At 39.0% G+C, this 15,537-nt stretch overlaps 3 protein-coding genes across 4 annotated transcripts in view; all 3 read right to left on the reverse strand.

Moving 5' to 3' along the window:
- Positions 1–500: 500 nt before the first annotated feature.
- si:dkey-21e13.3 (rap1 GTPase-GDP dissociation stimulator 1-A) lies at positions 501–5,200 on the reverse strand. Its single transcript, XM_087845123.1, has 5 exons — positions 5,107–5,200; positions 2,686–2,793; positions 2,092–2,214; positions 1,756–1,881; positions 501–1,451 (listed from the first exon to the last, which is right to left on the reverse strand). The coding sequence occupies exons 1-5, from the start codon at positions 5,198–5,200 to the stop codon at positions 979–981; spliced, it is 924 nt and encodes a 307-aa protein (XP_087701249.1). The 3' UTR covers positions 501–978.
- Positions 5,201–6,544: 1,344 nt separating this feature from the next.
- On the reverse strand, positions 6,545–13,042 carry si:ch73-127m5.2 (uncharacterized). The gene is made up of 5 exons (XM_006790953.3): positions 12,937–13,042; positions 10,855–11,518; positions 8,454–8,654; positions 8,221–8,350; positions 6,545–8,108 (listed from the first exon to the last, which is right to left on the reverse strand). The coding sequence occupies exons 2-5, from the start codon at positions 11,246–11,248 to the stop codon at positions 7,637–7,639; spliced, it is 1,197 nt and encodes a 398-aa protein (XP_006791016.1). The 5' UTR covers positions 11,249–11,518; positions 12,937–13,042; the 3' UTR covers positions 6,545–7,636.
- An 899-nt stretch (positions 13,043–13,941) lies between these two features.
- The window catches only part of kif19 (kinesin family member 19), a 33,530-nt gene continuing 31,934 nt past the window's right edge, over positions 13,942–15,537 (reverse strand). For both annotated transcript variants that reach the window (XM_035907820.2, XM_006790952.2), the window contains exons 19-20: positions 15,238–15,406; positions 13,942–14,940 (exon numbers count right to left, since the gene is read on the reverse strand). In XM_035907820.2, coding sequence (XP_035763713.2) covers positions 14,813–14,940; positions 15,238–15,406 — 297 coding nt within the window. In that variant the 3' untranslated portion in view covers positions 13,942–14,812. The remainder of the gene's footprint in view (positions 14,941–15,237; positions 15,407–15,537) is intronic.

Raw genomic sequence — 15,537 nt, forward strand, 5'->3', positions numbered from 1 at the left:
TACAACATTTAATCGTAAGGTCAGAATGTGTCAGTAACATAAAAGCACGGATCCATCTTACCCTGCTTTGGCAGTTCAGATGTTATAATGGTGTGGTAAATATTTTCTCTGCATGTATTTGGAACCACCTGAGTATTGTTGTACACGATGGATGTGAAGCTGACAAATCTGCAGGAAGCGCATGATCATGTTGATACGGACCCAGCACCTTGTTGAATCTGTGCCATGAAGAATTAAAGCATTTGTGAAGGCAACAAGAGGTCCAACCCAGTAATAGCAAGCTATAAATAATAAAGGAGCCAGTGAGTGTACATTTGTAAGAAAAAAAGAGAAAGAAACCCAGTTTATGTATTTAAATGAAAAATGGTCTGTTACTATCTCAATTTGCACAATCTTAAAAATTTGCTAACAATGTTTCTGAACGTTCGTTATTCATGCTTGAAAATTACTTTAACAAAAATAATTGTGAAGTTTGACTTTAGTACAGACACTTACACACATAATTTGAAATTATTTTATTATTTAAAGCTTCCCAAAGATATCCAAACGTTCAAAGATTTAGCACAAAGTTGAATTAGCGATAACACATAGGAAAACAACATTCTCAGTATTGCTGCCTTTGAATAGGAATTCACAATTATTTCAAGCACTTGTGAAATGATTCAACATGAAGAGCATCACTATAGAAAGTTTTAGATGTAACGCGATTTATAGTATTTGTATTTTATTTTTTATCTAATCCTTGGTTCACTTATTGCCCAAATTTAAACAGCACAGTGTGACACTAAAACAGCAGAATTGCCGAATCCGTGTCGTGATGCATGTAGTTGCAAAAGTTAGCATTTCTGAAAATACACATATAAATAAATAGTTCTTTGATTGAACCTTACAAAGTAGATGCGAACAAGAAGAAGAAATTAAAAAAGTCTGATAAAAGTAAACAGGAAGAGCCCAGAGATATTTGTGTATTTCCAGATTTCAGAGGAAAGTGTGGAACACACGGGTCTTCAGACTTTTCGTCCGTGGAATATTCCTTGTAGAGAACCTGAGCAGCTTGTACAAATTTGAGCAGCTTCCAAAGCTGGAAAAGGGGGACCAGTGAGCAGTCCGTTTGTTCCCATAAAGGTTCCAGAAAGAGGACGAGCAGCGCTGGAAAACCTCGATGCTGACTGCGTACTGACCCGGCCCCCACTGAGACACTCGCACCAGAATCACAGAAGAGTCAAAACCACAGGTGTGAGGAGAAACGCCGTGAAACACAGACTCCCCCGGCCTCACAGACGCTCCTCTCTCCCACACCCTTCCGGCCTCCTCTGCTAATCCCATTCCACTGATGTTACAGAGGGCCTGAAGGCACACATCCCCCAGAGCCTCCTTATCAGGAAACTGGAGCAGGATGGCAACAAGACGAGGCACCGCACCTTGGCGTAGTAATAGTTGCTGCAGCTTAGCTGAAGGGGAAAGTGAGCAATATTAAATCAATTTATTGAGCCAACTTTATTTATTTACTTTTACATGGGACTTGTTTTAAACAAATTTCCTCACAATGACAGATTTTTTTGTAAATCAAACATTTAGCAGAAACCCTGTTGGCTGCTTCCTATTTTCCATAAAGAGAATGAATAAGATTGTATTGTCTATTTCAGTACTGTTTAACTAAAAAATAAATAAATCCAGGACATTTGATATATAGCATAAAGCAAATGTAATATGCAGTGTTGAATTTGATAGAAGCTTCAGACTGTGTTAACTTACAGCTATCATAAGACATGCGTGAGACGGCCCTTACTGCGTGGAAAAGCAACTCTTGGTCTGAACGGGTCAGGACCGACAACAAAGCCGCAACCAAGCCCGTGTCACCAAAACCTTTACGAATTACAGCTGATGGGAAAAAGAAACCTTGATAAAGCGTATTGATAAATAATATACGGTAAAGAAAGAAGACTTTGTACTAGACTAATAACACTTGAAGCAACACAGAGAGAAAGCTCTCGGGTTCACCAGCAAACCTATAGATTAACATTATACTTTATTTGTATTAAATAATAAACTGTACATAGATAAAGAACAATATAAGCATTGATTACTTACATTCCCTGGCAAGTTCAGCCACTAGTTTTGCAGTCAGCACACTCAGAGGCCCTCTGCTTCTCAGGCTCAGAGCAAGGATTGGCAAGATCCCACTGATCACCACCTGCTCAGCAGCACCTTTCTCTGGACACAAGTGGAATTGCATATTTAAAAATAATTCATATTTTTGACACTACCAGCACTTGTTGGATTCCCTTTATATAGCCTTAGAAGAGTTTGTCTCTTAAGAGACTGCATAGACTATATGTCAAGTTACCTGAACTGAATCTTGTAATCTGTTTTTTTGCGTGACCTCTCTGATGCCTTCTTATCCTGCTGTTGACTTGCTGGGAGACACAAATATAGCTTAACCTCTTCTTAGTGCTTACAACTGCCTTGTACATCTCGCTTCATGGGGCCATTTCTTATCAGTGTGGTTTTGCGGCCTATGATATAGGTGCTGTTAAATATTCCTACATGTTCGTATACATTGCATGCACCTGTGACATTAACCCCTCAGTAGATTTACATCACACACAAAAAACAAACAAAAGCCATCAAATATTTTATATTGCTTTGCATAGTGTTATACCTAAAGCAACTAAAGGAACTTACTCTTCTCCTTAATGCTGGCCATCACTGTGTTCAAATGGGGTTTAAGCTCATCTTCAATGAGCTCCACACCGAGGACTCTGATAGCGCCTAAGGCATTGTTTAAGTTGTCTGCAGGGGCAATCGGGAAAATGGAAATATTAAGAATTATAAAAGGATGGCATAAGAAATATGAATGTTACAAAGAGCTGGGCAGGACATGAAACAAAGCACGACACAAGAGAAATAATGTTTTACTGCACTTTGAACAATAAATATAAGAACATGAAAAAGGTGCTCCTCGTGTAAAACCTCCACACACGAAATCTCGATGTCAGCTTCTTTCTTGTTTACATTCAACTGATCAGCATTTTTTTAAGTACATGCTGAACCATGTAATCCTATGAGAAAAGCTCTTTGAAGCTAAACTTGTGCCCGGTGCTGCTTTGAGTCACATGTTTAGCAGTTATACTGCTTACTGTTTATTAGCATTCTGTTTGTTAATGCTGTTGCACAGAAAGAGAAAGCCAAGGATTAGCGTCAAACTCATTTTACATCAAGGGGCAGACCAGTAAAACCACTGCCTACAGTAATGACCTAAAGAATACCTCCAATTGGTTCTGTCTTTCTTTACTTAGAAGTCTATAGTACTATAAGTACAATTTAACAATATGTCTCAGCTTTTCTGCGTTATAAAGAAATGCTGCTGTAGTAAATGTTTTTTAAATCCATCAACAAGATTTACTGGGCGAGTAGAAATAATAAAAAAGCTTTTATTTTTCTAAAGCAATGGTTTATCTGTTACTTACTCTTACTTTGTCAGTTAGAAGACAAAATAAATGTCAAATAAAAAAATAAAATAAATGAAAATACAGTTTATGCTCTTCTTCTTTATAATTTCTATATTTTTACAGAGTTATCCAATAGGCCAGACTGGACCATTTGGTGGGCCATAAGTTTGATATCCCAGACTTAAATAAATCAAACACAACGATTAACTCTGAACAAGCAGTGTCTGCATGGTGATATTTGATAGCAAGCAATACACGTAGGTGAGATTTTGGATGCTAAACTACAAAGATGGACAATTTAAAAGTTAGAGCTAGATGGAAAGTTGTGGGACTGTGATTGGAAAAGGGTTAGGGTCAGGTTTGTACCAGATGTACAGGATGCTAGTTAGACCAATAAAGACAGTGCAAAGTTAAAAAGCATAAAACATTTTCCCTAGATACAAAAAAGACATAAAAATGATGTTTGTTTTTTTTTAAAAAAAAAGGTAAGCCAAGCATTAATAAGTAGGATGTATTATATATAAAATTCAGAGAATTAAGGTCAGTTTGTAAGCTCTCAGATATACAATGTCAAAAGTGTTACTGTGTTTTTGTAAAACTGTATGTAAAAGGATGTCTGGACAACTACTGAGGATCAGCATCAAAGCTTACTAATCATAAGAAGATACTCAATAATATAATATAAATCTTTCATAAGAAGAGGTCTGCCATCCTTACTGGTTATAGCCAAACAATTTGGATTTGAAGTTAGTTGAATTTACTAGACAACAGTGAAGTTTGTAGAATACTAATATCCAACTGCACGACCTGCTGAACTTGCATTAAAGGTTTTGTTGTGTGTATATACACTAGTATCGGTATATAGCCTGCATACACTTGTGCAAAGCAGAAAAAACAAAGTTAACGAAACAGTGCTGCAGTAGAAGCTTGGCACACCTCACTGCTAACTAATCAAATCTGATTTACACACTCTCTTCTGCTGTGGCCATCAGTTCATGTTTGGATACAAAAAACATTGTTTGTACAGAAAAGATGATCATTCACCAAGTATAAAGCTTCAGTTAGAGTTGCTCTTGTGATCAGACGCATTTCAGCTTTGCTCACACTGAAATCCATTTAAGTGAAGACGTAATGGAGTGAAGTTATCATGCACGTAAACTGTATTACCACGCAGCAGTGATGTAAATGGAAAGAAATTGATGCTATTGTTGTTCATGGTTGTGCACTAAGAAGCTCAGACTTGAGGATTGTGCAACTGTCACATTGCACGGGAATTAACAACAAAGACTGGTTGGACTGATGAAAACACATGTTGAAGAACAGGCTGAACATAGCGTTGCCAGTTAAAAATTGTTTTATGAAAATTGGAATGGCCCTTTACGAATTCATAGAAACTACAGGAGAGCTTGTTGGTTTGAATCTCATCTTAGTTGTAAATACAAATAAAATAATTTCAAACAAGACAGCTAACATCTTGTTTACAGACAGTTTTATGTGAAGCACAAAAACAACAACCACCACCACCACGCAGGTGCTATTCCCTATTGTTAGTGTTGCAATCACAACAACATCAAAAGCCAATATCTACGATCTGTGACTTCTAACAATTTTCTTTACAGTGTAACATATTCAGTCATGCCACTCTTCTACTCACCATTTGGTGTGTAAGGTTGCAGTCGACTGGATCTGTTTTTGTCCCTCTGGGAATGCATGTGTTTGTGTGAGAGGGGCACATTGGGGTGCCCCATTGTGCTCCGTGCTGCCGTCTCTGGACCAGTCGTACCTATCTTAGATCGACATGTTTCAAAATGCACAGCACTTTTTAAAAGCTGTCGTCTTTTTTCTTTTAGTGCCGTACGTTCGAGTCATTAGCTGCTGCTCGGAGGACCCCCTATTTCAACTTACACGTCCTTTTGACGACAGTGTAATTCATACCTCCCTGCACTGTTGCTTTTTTCCCTATTTTCCTACAGGTCTATCTACTCTGGCTTCTTTGTGCTCCAGCTAACTCTGTGTTCCCTGTCAGGGTTAATCCTCACTAAAGCTGTTCTCTCTTCCACTCACCGCTTGTGGATGTGTGTGCGTGCGTGTGCACTGTTAAGGTATTAGCACTTGGCTGACTCTGCTGAGTGTATTTCTATACTCCCGTAATGCCTTTCACCTTCTATAAAAATCCAAGTCAAAACAGCACAGACATGGACATCTGTTCTTGTATACAATCTTATTATTAGGCGTAATTTTTCCCCGTTGTGTCAGTTTGGATTAGAATTGAATCTGATGAGTTTATTACAACAACAGGTGAAACGCACTGACAGTCATTCATCTGCTTATAAAACAAGATTCTTTTGAGAGGTTTGAGTATTTATGTGGGTTTGACTTTGGCTAGTACAGCTTTTCTAAATGTTGCTGCAGACAGTGCACTCTGCCAATTTGCAAAAACTGCTTTTCTGCATTTCAAGGAACAGGGTGAAGAGTACAACAAACTGCATCTATGCAGGGTGAACCCTCCCCTGCCCTCCGGTGCCAGACACCACCGGATGGGACACGAAATAGGTCAGAGTTGAAATAGCCTCAAAATGGGGACCTACAAAAATGTAAAGCTGGTGGTTATAATTTTGTTTTCAATCTTTAATCCAACTCTGGCACTCCAATCCTTCCCTATTACATTATATCATCAGGGAACTGATTATTTTAAACTAGATTTATATCCTCCCATGTACAACCAAATCAGCTCAAGCAGTGGAGTGTCCATTAGTGTCTGGTACCATTGGTTGCAGGTATTTTGGGATGTAAGGTGGTGCCACCTCAATCTGATTGGATCAGGTTGGGGTGAGTTGGTTGCTTTGGCTCTTTGATATTTTCCTAAGCAGTTTTTTCAGCAATGGTGGGCATTAACCTGCTTACCCATCATCGAATGCAACTGCCATAGCAGTGAGGGGGTGGGTTCAGACAGCAAGGCTGTTTAAACAGGTAGGGTGGCAACACTCTAGGTTTCCCAGATGAACTTTAATATTGCAGCTGATAGGGGTATTTAAAGCCTCTGTCAGCTCCAGCTCCATTTATGAGATAACAAAAAGAACAACAGAAGACAATTCTTAAAATTAGATCATCCTGTTTTACTCAACTCAAGTAAAAACCTCTATTTCCAGTATTCTAGTACAGACGTGAAAATCTAAGGAATAAATACAACATTAAAACAGGAGACAATGTACCACAAGCCAAAAAAAAATAGAATCTACATTTGATATTATCCATGTACCAGATGTTCTGTTGACTGAAAAAATAATGTATGATTGGATTCTAACTGATACCAAGAAACAAAACCTGTTACTGAAGCAGCAAATGATCGATTTAAAAAGATATCTGGAGATTTTGGAAAATGCACTTATTGGCTTTCTTGCTGAGATGAGATGACTGACACCACAGCTGTATCAGGTACACAGTAAACATGCAGCAATTTCACCAGATTGCCTAACTTAGCACAGAAAGTGGAAACATTTTTCAAAAAGTCCATCCAAATGAAACAAAACATAAGGTTAAAGCCATATTTCATTTACTTTGCTTTAATAAGATAAAAAAAAAAAAACTATTGCACAGAGTGCCATGAAAACTTTGTCTTGTCACACTTGTTTTTGTGCATGGATTGAACAAATAATAGAGGGGGTTGTTAAATCCTATTGTGCCTATTTTCAGCTATAGTATTTCTTATTTTGTGACTACTACAACAGCTTTGAAGAATTCACAGCTATCCTACCTTTGTCTTGAGTTTCTGCTCTTTGCAAACACAAGGTTTTAACAGAAAGTGGGTGCAAAATATTCAGTGCTTTAGAGTGGCTGAAGCCTGAGCTTTACTTGTAAATATGCTGACCTCATTATTTTAAACTTTGGGCATGTTAAATATGCACCTTTGAAACAAAATACATATTAAAAAAAAAAAGCCATCAAGCCTGTGTGTATTTCCAGCCTTACTGATAAGGTAGGTTAACCAGCTGTGGCTCTGACTACATATTACAACTTTGAAAGTGAATAGCTCCTTAAAGCCTGACACCAATATGTAACATGTTGTGATGATTTTGCGCTCATTACAGTGGAGAGCTTAATTTACCCCGACCTCTGTCCGATCGCTGAGAATCAGTTTGAACAGCACTATGATTGGGTCTTTATACTTATCATGTGAGCAAGTATCAAACAGGTCCAACTGAACCGAGGCCGCTGGAAACAGTCTCGTAACCTACAGAGACCAGAGTGAGGACATTACTCTCCACACCATCTGGCTTGCACGGCTCTGCCTGGGTCTCCACAGGTCCAGAAGCTACAGTTTCCTGTCTGATCTTCTTCTTGGCTCTGATTCGACCTTTGGCTTTTGAAATGAGCTTTCCTTGTTCTTTTTCCCCTCCAGACACCTTATGAAGCTTCTCATTGTCCATCAAGCGAGTTTTGCGGTGGCGTCTGCGGACACGGCGCATTTGTGGACCTGAGTCGGCCGGGTCAGATGCTGCGACACCAGACAGGATGCGAATCTGCTGTTCAATTACCATAATAATCATGTCCAGTGCAACATCAAGCATTCCAAGACCGAGGCCATGGGTGACGTTGTCGAATGCACCACTGTTGACCGGGTCCCTAAAACACTTTCTCATATCCTCAAGATGGTTCCTAGGAGAAAAAGGGAAAGTGTTAATGTAAACTGGTTGCTTAATTATGATGTTTTATTTTCACAAGCACAGTAACCACGTTATACAGGACGCACAGTAATGGAAAGACATACTTTGTTTCAATAATTTTGGACCAGTGTTGAACTGTATTTGTCTCTGGGATAAGCTGCTTTGCCATGTTGCCATAGTCAATGTAGTCATGGGCAAAATCCTTCATATCGTCACACAGAGCTCTGGTGTCACCTAAAAATATAAATTAACCAAATTAGCAGCCGAGTCTTTCAAACTCATTATCAATTCCAAACATGGCTTTACACACACGCCACCCAACACACACACCTCTAACCTTCAGTGAGTTTGGAGAAGGACGAGGATACAGAGGTAGTTGTGCTTGGCGTGAGGCCGAGTACATTAAGCGACTCCAGGAGTGTTTTCTTGCTGGCTGGTCCTCTGCTGACCCGAGTGTATGCTGCCAAAGACCGCAGGGACATCTTTTCTGGAGCCTGCAGACGCCTTTTAATTTCATCATATGAGATGAGATATTTCCCTGAAATTAGAGCAAAACAGAGGGACATAAATCAGCACAGCAGGATTAGAATGAAACAGCATCTGATCAAATCTGAACAGAGAAATTGTTTTTTTTAACATCTAACATTTTTAAAAACTGTAAGGGCTAGAATCAAGGAGACAGATTATACATTTGCTGAATAAATGACTTCAGGGAGTTGTGGCAAATAGAAAGCACAGCCTCTTTGAATTCTAAAGTTTTACATATCAGGATATAGGGAAAAATGCTCTGATCCTTAGAGTGTCTTAAAAAATAAGCATACTCTTAGTTTTTCTCTGGGAATTAACAGTATAAATATTATTAAACCTGACCATTGTTAAGTGTGAGCACCTGTGTAAAAGCAGATGTTTTAGGAGTTTGATGGTCTGGAGCATTCAGGTGCACGGTAACACAATGCTAAGAAGGAAAGTGTGTTAATGTCCATGGAAAGGGTTACAAGGCCATTTTTAAACGGAGCAATCACAGAGTCAACCATAAAGTCAGAGGCAAGGTTATCTGCAAAAGCAGCCAAGGCCCAAACACAGCGGTGAATCTATAGAATGGCCCAAAGTCCTTAGACCTTAACCAAACTAAAATGGTGTGGACCTTAAGAGAGCTGTGCATAAACAATGACCTGCAGACTTTAGTCAACTAAGCAAAGTTGTAAAGAAGGATAGGTCAGAAGTAAGGCTGGGCGATATGGCTTAAAATCCATATAATTTGAAGCATGTGCGGTAACAATATATATCGCGATATATTCTTTTCTTCTGTATAACATATTTTACACACTATAAGGCACACTTAAAATCCTTTAATTTTCTCAAAAATTGACAGTGTGCCTTATGTATGAATTCTGGTTGTGCTTACTGACCTCGAACCAATTTTATGTGGTACATGGCGTGCAGAAATCTGTCAAAAATGTTTTAGTACAACTTTGGTAAGCTATGAAGGCGCACCGCTTGATGGATTGCCAGAGCATTACGGCTGCCGTAGTCAGGAGCCTTGCGGAGTAATCTGGGTCCAAAATAGGCAAACGAACACTGTGGCATCACTGAGTTAAAAACTGTCTAAATTCTTTCATCTTTAATAAAATAATCAGCGTTGCTGCTTTATCAGGTGAAACAATTAAGTTTAACATCCAGTCATCCATGAAAACAGAATGTATTAAATTCAACGGAGTGAGAAGTTAGCAGGAAGTTAGCTCACTAGTTTCCACCTAAACATGATATAGCATGTTCTGACTGAGAGATTAATGAAAAAATTAAAACATACAGCTCTGCTACCACTTCCAACATAAATGAAGACAGAAAAGTAAACAGCAATGACTTTTGTAGGGTTACTGAAATCAGACTAGCTGGTATATAATGATGTCCTATGTGATTGCTAGCAAAACAGCTACGTTAGCATAACATTAGCACAGTAAAGCTGAAGGATGAACGCTAACTTTTTTCCACTCGATAAAAGTTAACGTGAGGGTTTCTGGTGGTTAGGGACAAATGCAATTGCATGGTAGGATGCTGTCAACGGACCAAACTTCAGTCAGGAGAACAACTGAGATAATCCATCCACAATACAAGGTTAGTTATTAATATACTGCAACAACATGGGAATAGAGCAGCTGCGAGAGAATTCAGCATTAATGAATCAATGGTACGCAAGTGGAGGAAGCGCAGTAATTTGCAGATGATGTTGTTTGCAGCCGCTGCAATGCTTTCGACCAAAACAGGCGCAGCTCGATGACACCATCAACATGCGCTATCGCGGTAGAGGGGTATAGTCAAAATCTCTACCGTTGGCCAAATTTATATAGTTTCTACCTTTTCTACTGCCCACCCCTAGTCAGAAGTCCTCCATAATGATACCAGAGGCTGAAAGTCACACAGTAAACAATTATTTCAAATTATTGCTGCTAAATGTAGCTCTATAAGCTACTGAATCATAGGGTATACTTAGTTTTTAACTGCTTCAGTATTTTGTTTTAGTTTTTGTTAACACTTAACACAATCTTTAATTTGTATTATTTACATTGTTTTAAGAACTGGTAAGGACTTAATGTTCTGATATGCAAAACCTAAAACTGACAGATAGTGTACTTTCTTTTTTCGTTACTTTGCAATATTTTCACTGCATTGTATTTTACTTGGAGCCATAAGATTGAAAAACATTCAGATAGTGTGATTTCAAACAACTGGCTACTTACGAGCTTTTGATCCTTTCATGTTGGGATCCAGGAGTGATGAAACCTCAGCAAATGCGATCTGGCTAGCGGACTCTGTATTTTCGCTTGAGCTTTGTGGGAGATCCTGATTCGCAGGTAAATTCTCAGTCTGGACTGGGGCAGAAACCTGCATCAGAGGCTGAATATGAGGCTGTATGGTGTTCATTTCCATCTGGTTCTGGTCTAGTGGAGGCTGACCTTGTGCCTGAGGGAGGACTAATGTGCTTTCAGCTAAACCCTGTAGACCCATGCTCCCTTGTGGAGCACTGCCATTTTGCTCTGAAGACACCTGAAATATGCCCATAACTGGCTTTACAACTGTGAAAACCACATTCCCCTGGTTATCCAGGCTCACCATTCGGGCAGATGGGTCCATGTCTTTGTTGAAATATTACCTTGCTAACTGCAGCAGAAGAGAAGAGGCTTTAATTGTCAGTTCAGATTGCCTTAGAGGCCCATGTAGTGTTACAGTATACTCTTGTGGGCTTAAATGGTTATAGTTAAAGCTGACCTTACAAAACGGGAACATATGCCAGCTGACTCCCTTATCGTTCAGGTAAAACCTAAACTTTTACTTTTCCCTTGTTTTGTCCTGCTGTGTGACACTTGCATTCACTCATGGCAACAATACAGCAGAAATGCCATTCTGTAGATAAGAAGAAAAAGATAAATTAAGACATATTAGTCTGTCAGTAAATAGGATAACGTACATTTGCTGCAGTCCACAGAGTTAAATGTACAGGTGAGATGTATTCAAATAACATTTGAATTATTCAAAAAGCAGGGAATGTGCATAATAAACGAAGACTTCTATTGTCATAAAACAAACAAAAGCCAACTCAATGAACTGCATTTTTACATGTTTCCAATTTTTTTCTCAATCACAGAAACAGTTTCATTTGTCAGTGTATTTTAGGAAAGTGTTGGAAGTAACCTGGTTATATCAAAACTATCAAGCCAAATAATTGTTCAAGACATGTATTAGAAAATTGATTAATGATTGAAATATTCTGAGTGCGGGAGATACAAATGACCTCCAAATTTCCTGGTTTTAGTTTCTTACATGTGATACTGGTTATGTTATTTTTGAATGTGATAAAAATATCACATTTTTAGAGCCCCTGGAAAATCACAATACCACTTCCAAAGTGCTATAGATGCATATACAGTCACCAGCCACTTCATTAGGTACACCTGAGCAACTGCTTGAAGAATGAAGGCAGCTCTGCAGAGAAAAGGGGCTCCAACCCGGTACTATACCTAATAATACACAGGCTAATGAGTATATATGTGAATCTAGAGATCTGGGACACAAGGAGACGACTCAGAGAAAAAAGGAGACAATAAGAGAAAAAACAATGCTCTCCTACGTCCAACCATCAACTTGAGTGTGGAAGATGTGTAACATAAATTATTAAAGGATAAATAAAATGTAAAAAATCTGAGACCTGTGGCTTCACGTACAGTTTAGCAACTGAAATGACTGCATCATCAGCACGTGCTACACCTTACAACGTCACCTTACAGCAGCTAAGTGATGGTGCAAGGTCACAGCTCGGCTGCTTTGTGAGAGGAGTCAAATTAAAACATCCGTATTTTAGCTCAAAGAGCTAATATGTTTCTGTTCAAGATTACGTAAAACTATTAAACTCATAAGAGCTTTGAAAGGCAGGAACAATCGAGATTAATAAGTTTTGAGTCTCGCGCCCACTCGCACGGATGGCCAGCGTTGATGTGCAAAGTAGTTTTTTTAAGTAACATAAAAAAGTAAAGTTTACTTCAGAAAGTTTAGAAGAAGTTAAAAACAACTGATATTTGATGTAGCAACCGCACCTGACTTTTAAAGCTACAGGCTAAAGACGCCAATTTCATCAACGCGTCCGCATTTAAAGTGTCTAACATTCATCATGGCTGCCTTGCTCCCACTGTGTTTCTCTGTGGGGCGAGCCTGAAACGTTACACAAAGCTGGCGAAACTGAGGCGGACCTTTGCGTTTCTGGACGGGACACACCAAATTCACAAGCCCTAACCTTGGGTGCAACTAGTGACGGCAGTCCCACTCACCGAAATGCCTTCTAGTTTTTCCTAAAAGGACACTGATCCTAGAACGGTCCGCGTCGAAGCCAGCGACATTTTCCCTTCTTCTCTGCTGTTTCTTCAGCGGGTTGCAAATCAGCTGTGTCCACTACCGCCCAGGAGCCGTAATCCCCTCTCTCATTGGTCAACTCGCACATCAATCACACAACAAGCGAGTTATTATTGGGCAAGAATGTAGTCAGTAGCCCACAGGGGGCGGTATTTCCGACTCGCTTTTTTTTTTTGATCAAATACACATGTATGAAGATTATATTTGTTTTCTTCTTTTAAAATGTGATTCTACCACAAAACTATTTAGTAAAATATAGAAGACCAGGAGTTTTTATAATAATCGAATTTCTTTTAATCTGGACGATATATTCAGTTCTCTGCTTTTAGCTGGAAGCAGAAGTTTTGACAGTATGGTAGGTTAGTTAGTGGATTTTCCCCCAGTTTTATTACAGGTTGAACCATACATGAACATATGATGGTTAAATAATGTCCAAATATAGAGACACATCCTTCTGCATAGTGTTGGTTGGTCATGACTCAGTGAAAAATATATTCTCCAGTTGTTATGTAAACTGTGTGTGTGTGTGTGTGTGTGTGTGTGCGTGTGCGTAATGGCTACAGTTTTAGGGTATGGCGAAATTATAAGATACACATAAGCATTTGAGAAAAAAAACAAAAAAGTATTCATAATATTACCAATTTAAAAAGATTATAATACTTAAAAAAGGAATTATAAATACAAAATCAATTAAAGTCACCCGCATTTTCCAGGGGATACATGCAAAGACTGGATTAACACTGGAGTATAAAAATAAAACGTGATTACACAAGAAAAAAATACCTTACTGCAATTTAAATGGTCAACCTTGGCCTTCGCGCCCCCCCTAGTGGACATATGTGAATATTACACAAGATAGACGAGTGTTACAGATGTTACAGACTTTGCAGGCAAAAAAGTAAACGCACAACAAAAACACATGCTTTGTTTTTTGGATACTTCGGTTAAATTTATTTAGGTACAAATTAAAAAAAAATGTACAAAATAAAGAATAGAAAGTTGCAATTATGAAAACAATATGAATGAAAAAATAATAATGGAAAAGGCAACAGTTAAATAATTAATTGAAACAGTCAGGTAATTTGCAAAAAAACATTGTGTGGTACTATCCTGTGTATCTACACAACCATGACACTTAAAGAGTATTATGGGTAAGAAAAGGCAGAGACCTTTAAGTTTGAAGAGCACAATGATCAAGATGATTAAGTTTTCTTTTTTCTTAAATTTCAGTGTGTCATGTTGAAACAAACTCACTACGAAAAACATTGATGTTGAAACCTTTTTACTGCAGGCCATTACTCTTTTTTTGTTTTTAAACATCGGCATTTGTGTAATATTGTCTCCTTCTAATCTTTTGTCCCATATCCATACTTTCCCTTGGATTCTTATGTATCTGCTGTGAGGCTCGTTAACACCAACCGTTCACTGTTCATAATAAGCACTGAACATTACAGAGCCATTGCACTGACAACAAAGGAACATAAGCACAGTCTTGCATTTATAATGAGCTTGATATGTTCCTGACACGACGATACCACAAGTGATTCAGCACAACAGCGAGCTAAAAAGGAAACACTTGACCCTCAGCACCATCACAGTGAGACCTGTGTGAAATTATCTGGCTCAATGTTGTTACAAATTTTGCGTAGTGACAGTCACTGAAGGATTAATTCTTTTTTTTTTTATTTATTGAGGCTGCATGCTCTCAGATCTCTGATAACAAGATGGTTCGGCCTTCAGGCTCAGCTGGGTTTGGTGTTAATGCTGGTGTTGGGAGTCGCGGCCAGTGTAAACTCAGTGTCTGCGTATACGCTGGGCGCCCGCGCCTGTGTTTGTTATGTAGAGGAGGGGCTGGGGCTGCCGTAGCTGGGGTGCCCGCTTCAGGTGATTCATATTGGTTGTAGAGGACTCAGCATTTGAGCCTATGGAAAGAGAGGGAATAACAGAATGAATGCTCAGTATAGTGATGACGAAAGGTGAAAGAGGAATGATACTTGAAGATTGGCGACACATGAACATGAGTTATTTAAAGGCTATGTGTATGTATAATGTCATGTATATACCTGAGGGGTGTAATCATGTGAAGCTGAGCAGTAGAAAATACACTTTACATGTTTTGCATATTATAAAATGTACATAAGGAGGTTTCTCAGATCGTGCTCGGCAGTGTTACAACTTTAAGGAAGACTATCTCCTCACAGGCAGTGAAATTGGTTTACCTGTTTGCTGGCTGCTGTGGGGAGGCCTGACTTTGGCGAGAGGAGGGACCCCTCGGTACTGGGGGCGTAGCATAGGGGCCTGGGGTTGAACATTAATGTGGAGATGAGGGTCTGATGTGCTGTCCAGAGGGCGAAACCTCTGAGCTGTGCTCGTCTTGGTTTGAGGTACCTGGAAGTTAGATGAAGAACACTAATCAACTCATCTTCCAAGACACACGGCATACACCCATACCAGTGACATATATGTAGTGACATAGTACACAGAGGGAATAATTCTAATATACAGTCTATAGTACCAAC

This window comes from Neolamprologus brichardi, chromosome 8, assembly GCF_056152115.1.
Source record: "Neolamprologus brichardi isolate AB-2024 chromosome 8, ASM5615211v1, whole genome shotgun sequence".
Taxonomy (NCBI): Eukaryota; Metazoa; Chordata; class Actinopteri; order Cichliformes; family Cichlidae; genus Neolamprologus; species Neolamprologus brichardi.

Excerpts from the sequence above, each read along its gene's own strand:
- si:ch73-127m5.2 (XM_006790953.3), bottom strand. The coding sequence starts at position 11,248 with ATGGACCCATCTGCCCGAATGGTGAGCCTGGATAACCAGGGGAATGTG. Across the intron at positions 8,655-10,854 it reads CATGAAAGGATCAAAAGCTC|GGAAATATCTCATCTCATAT; the intron begins GTAAGTAGCCAG and ends CTCTAATTTCAG. Across the intron at positions 8,109-8,220 it reads TCCAAAATTATTGAAACAAA|GAACCATCTTGAGGATATGA; the intron begins GTATGTCTTTCC and ends TTTTTCTCCTAG.
- si:dkey-21e13.3 (XM_087845123.1), bottom strand. The coding sequence starts at position 5,200 with ATGGGGCACCCCAATGTGCCCCTCTCACACAAACACATGCATTCCCAG. Across the intron at positions 2,215-2,685 it reads GGCCAGCATTAAGGAGAAGA|AGAAAGGTGCTGCTGAGCAG; the intron begins GTAAGTTCCTTT and ends ACTTGTGTCCAG. Across the intron at positions 1,452-1,755 it reads ACGCATGTCTTATGATAGCT|CTAAGCTGCAGCAACTATTA; the intron begins GTAAGTTAACAC and ends TTTCCCCTTCAG.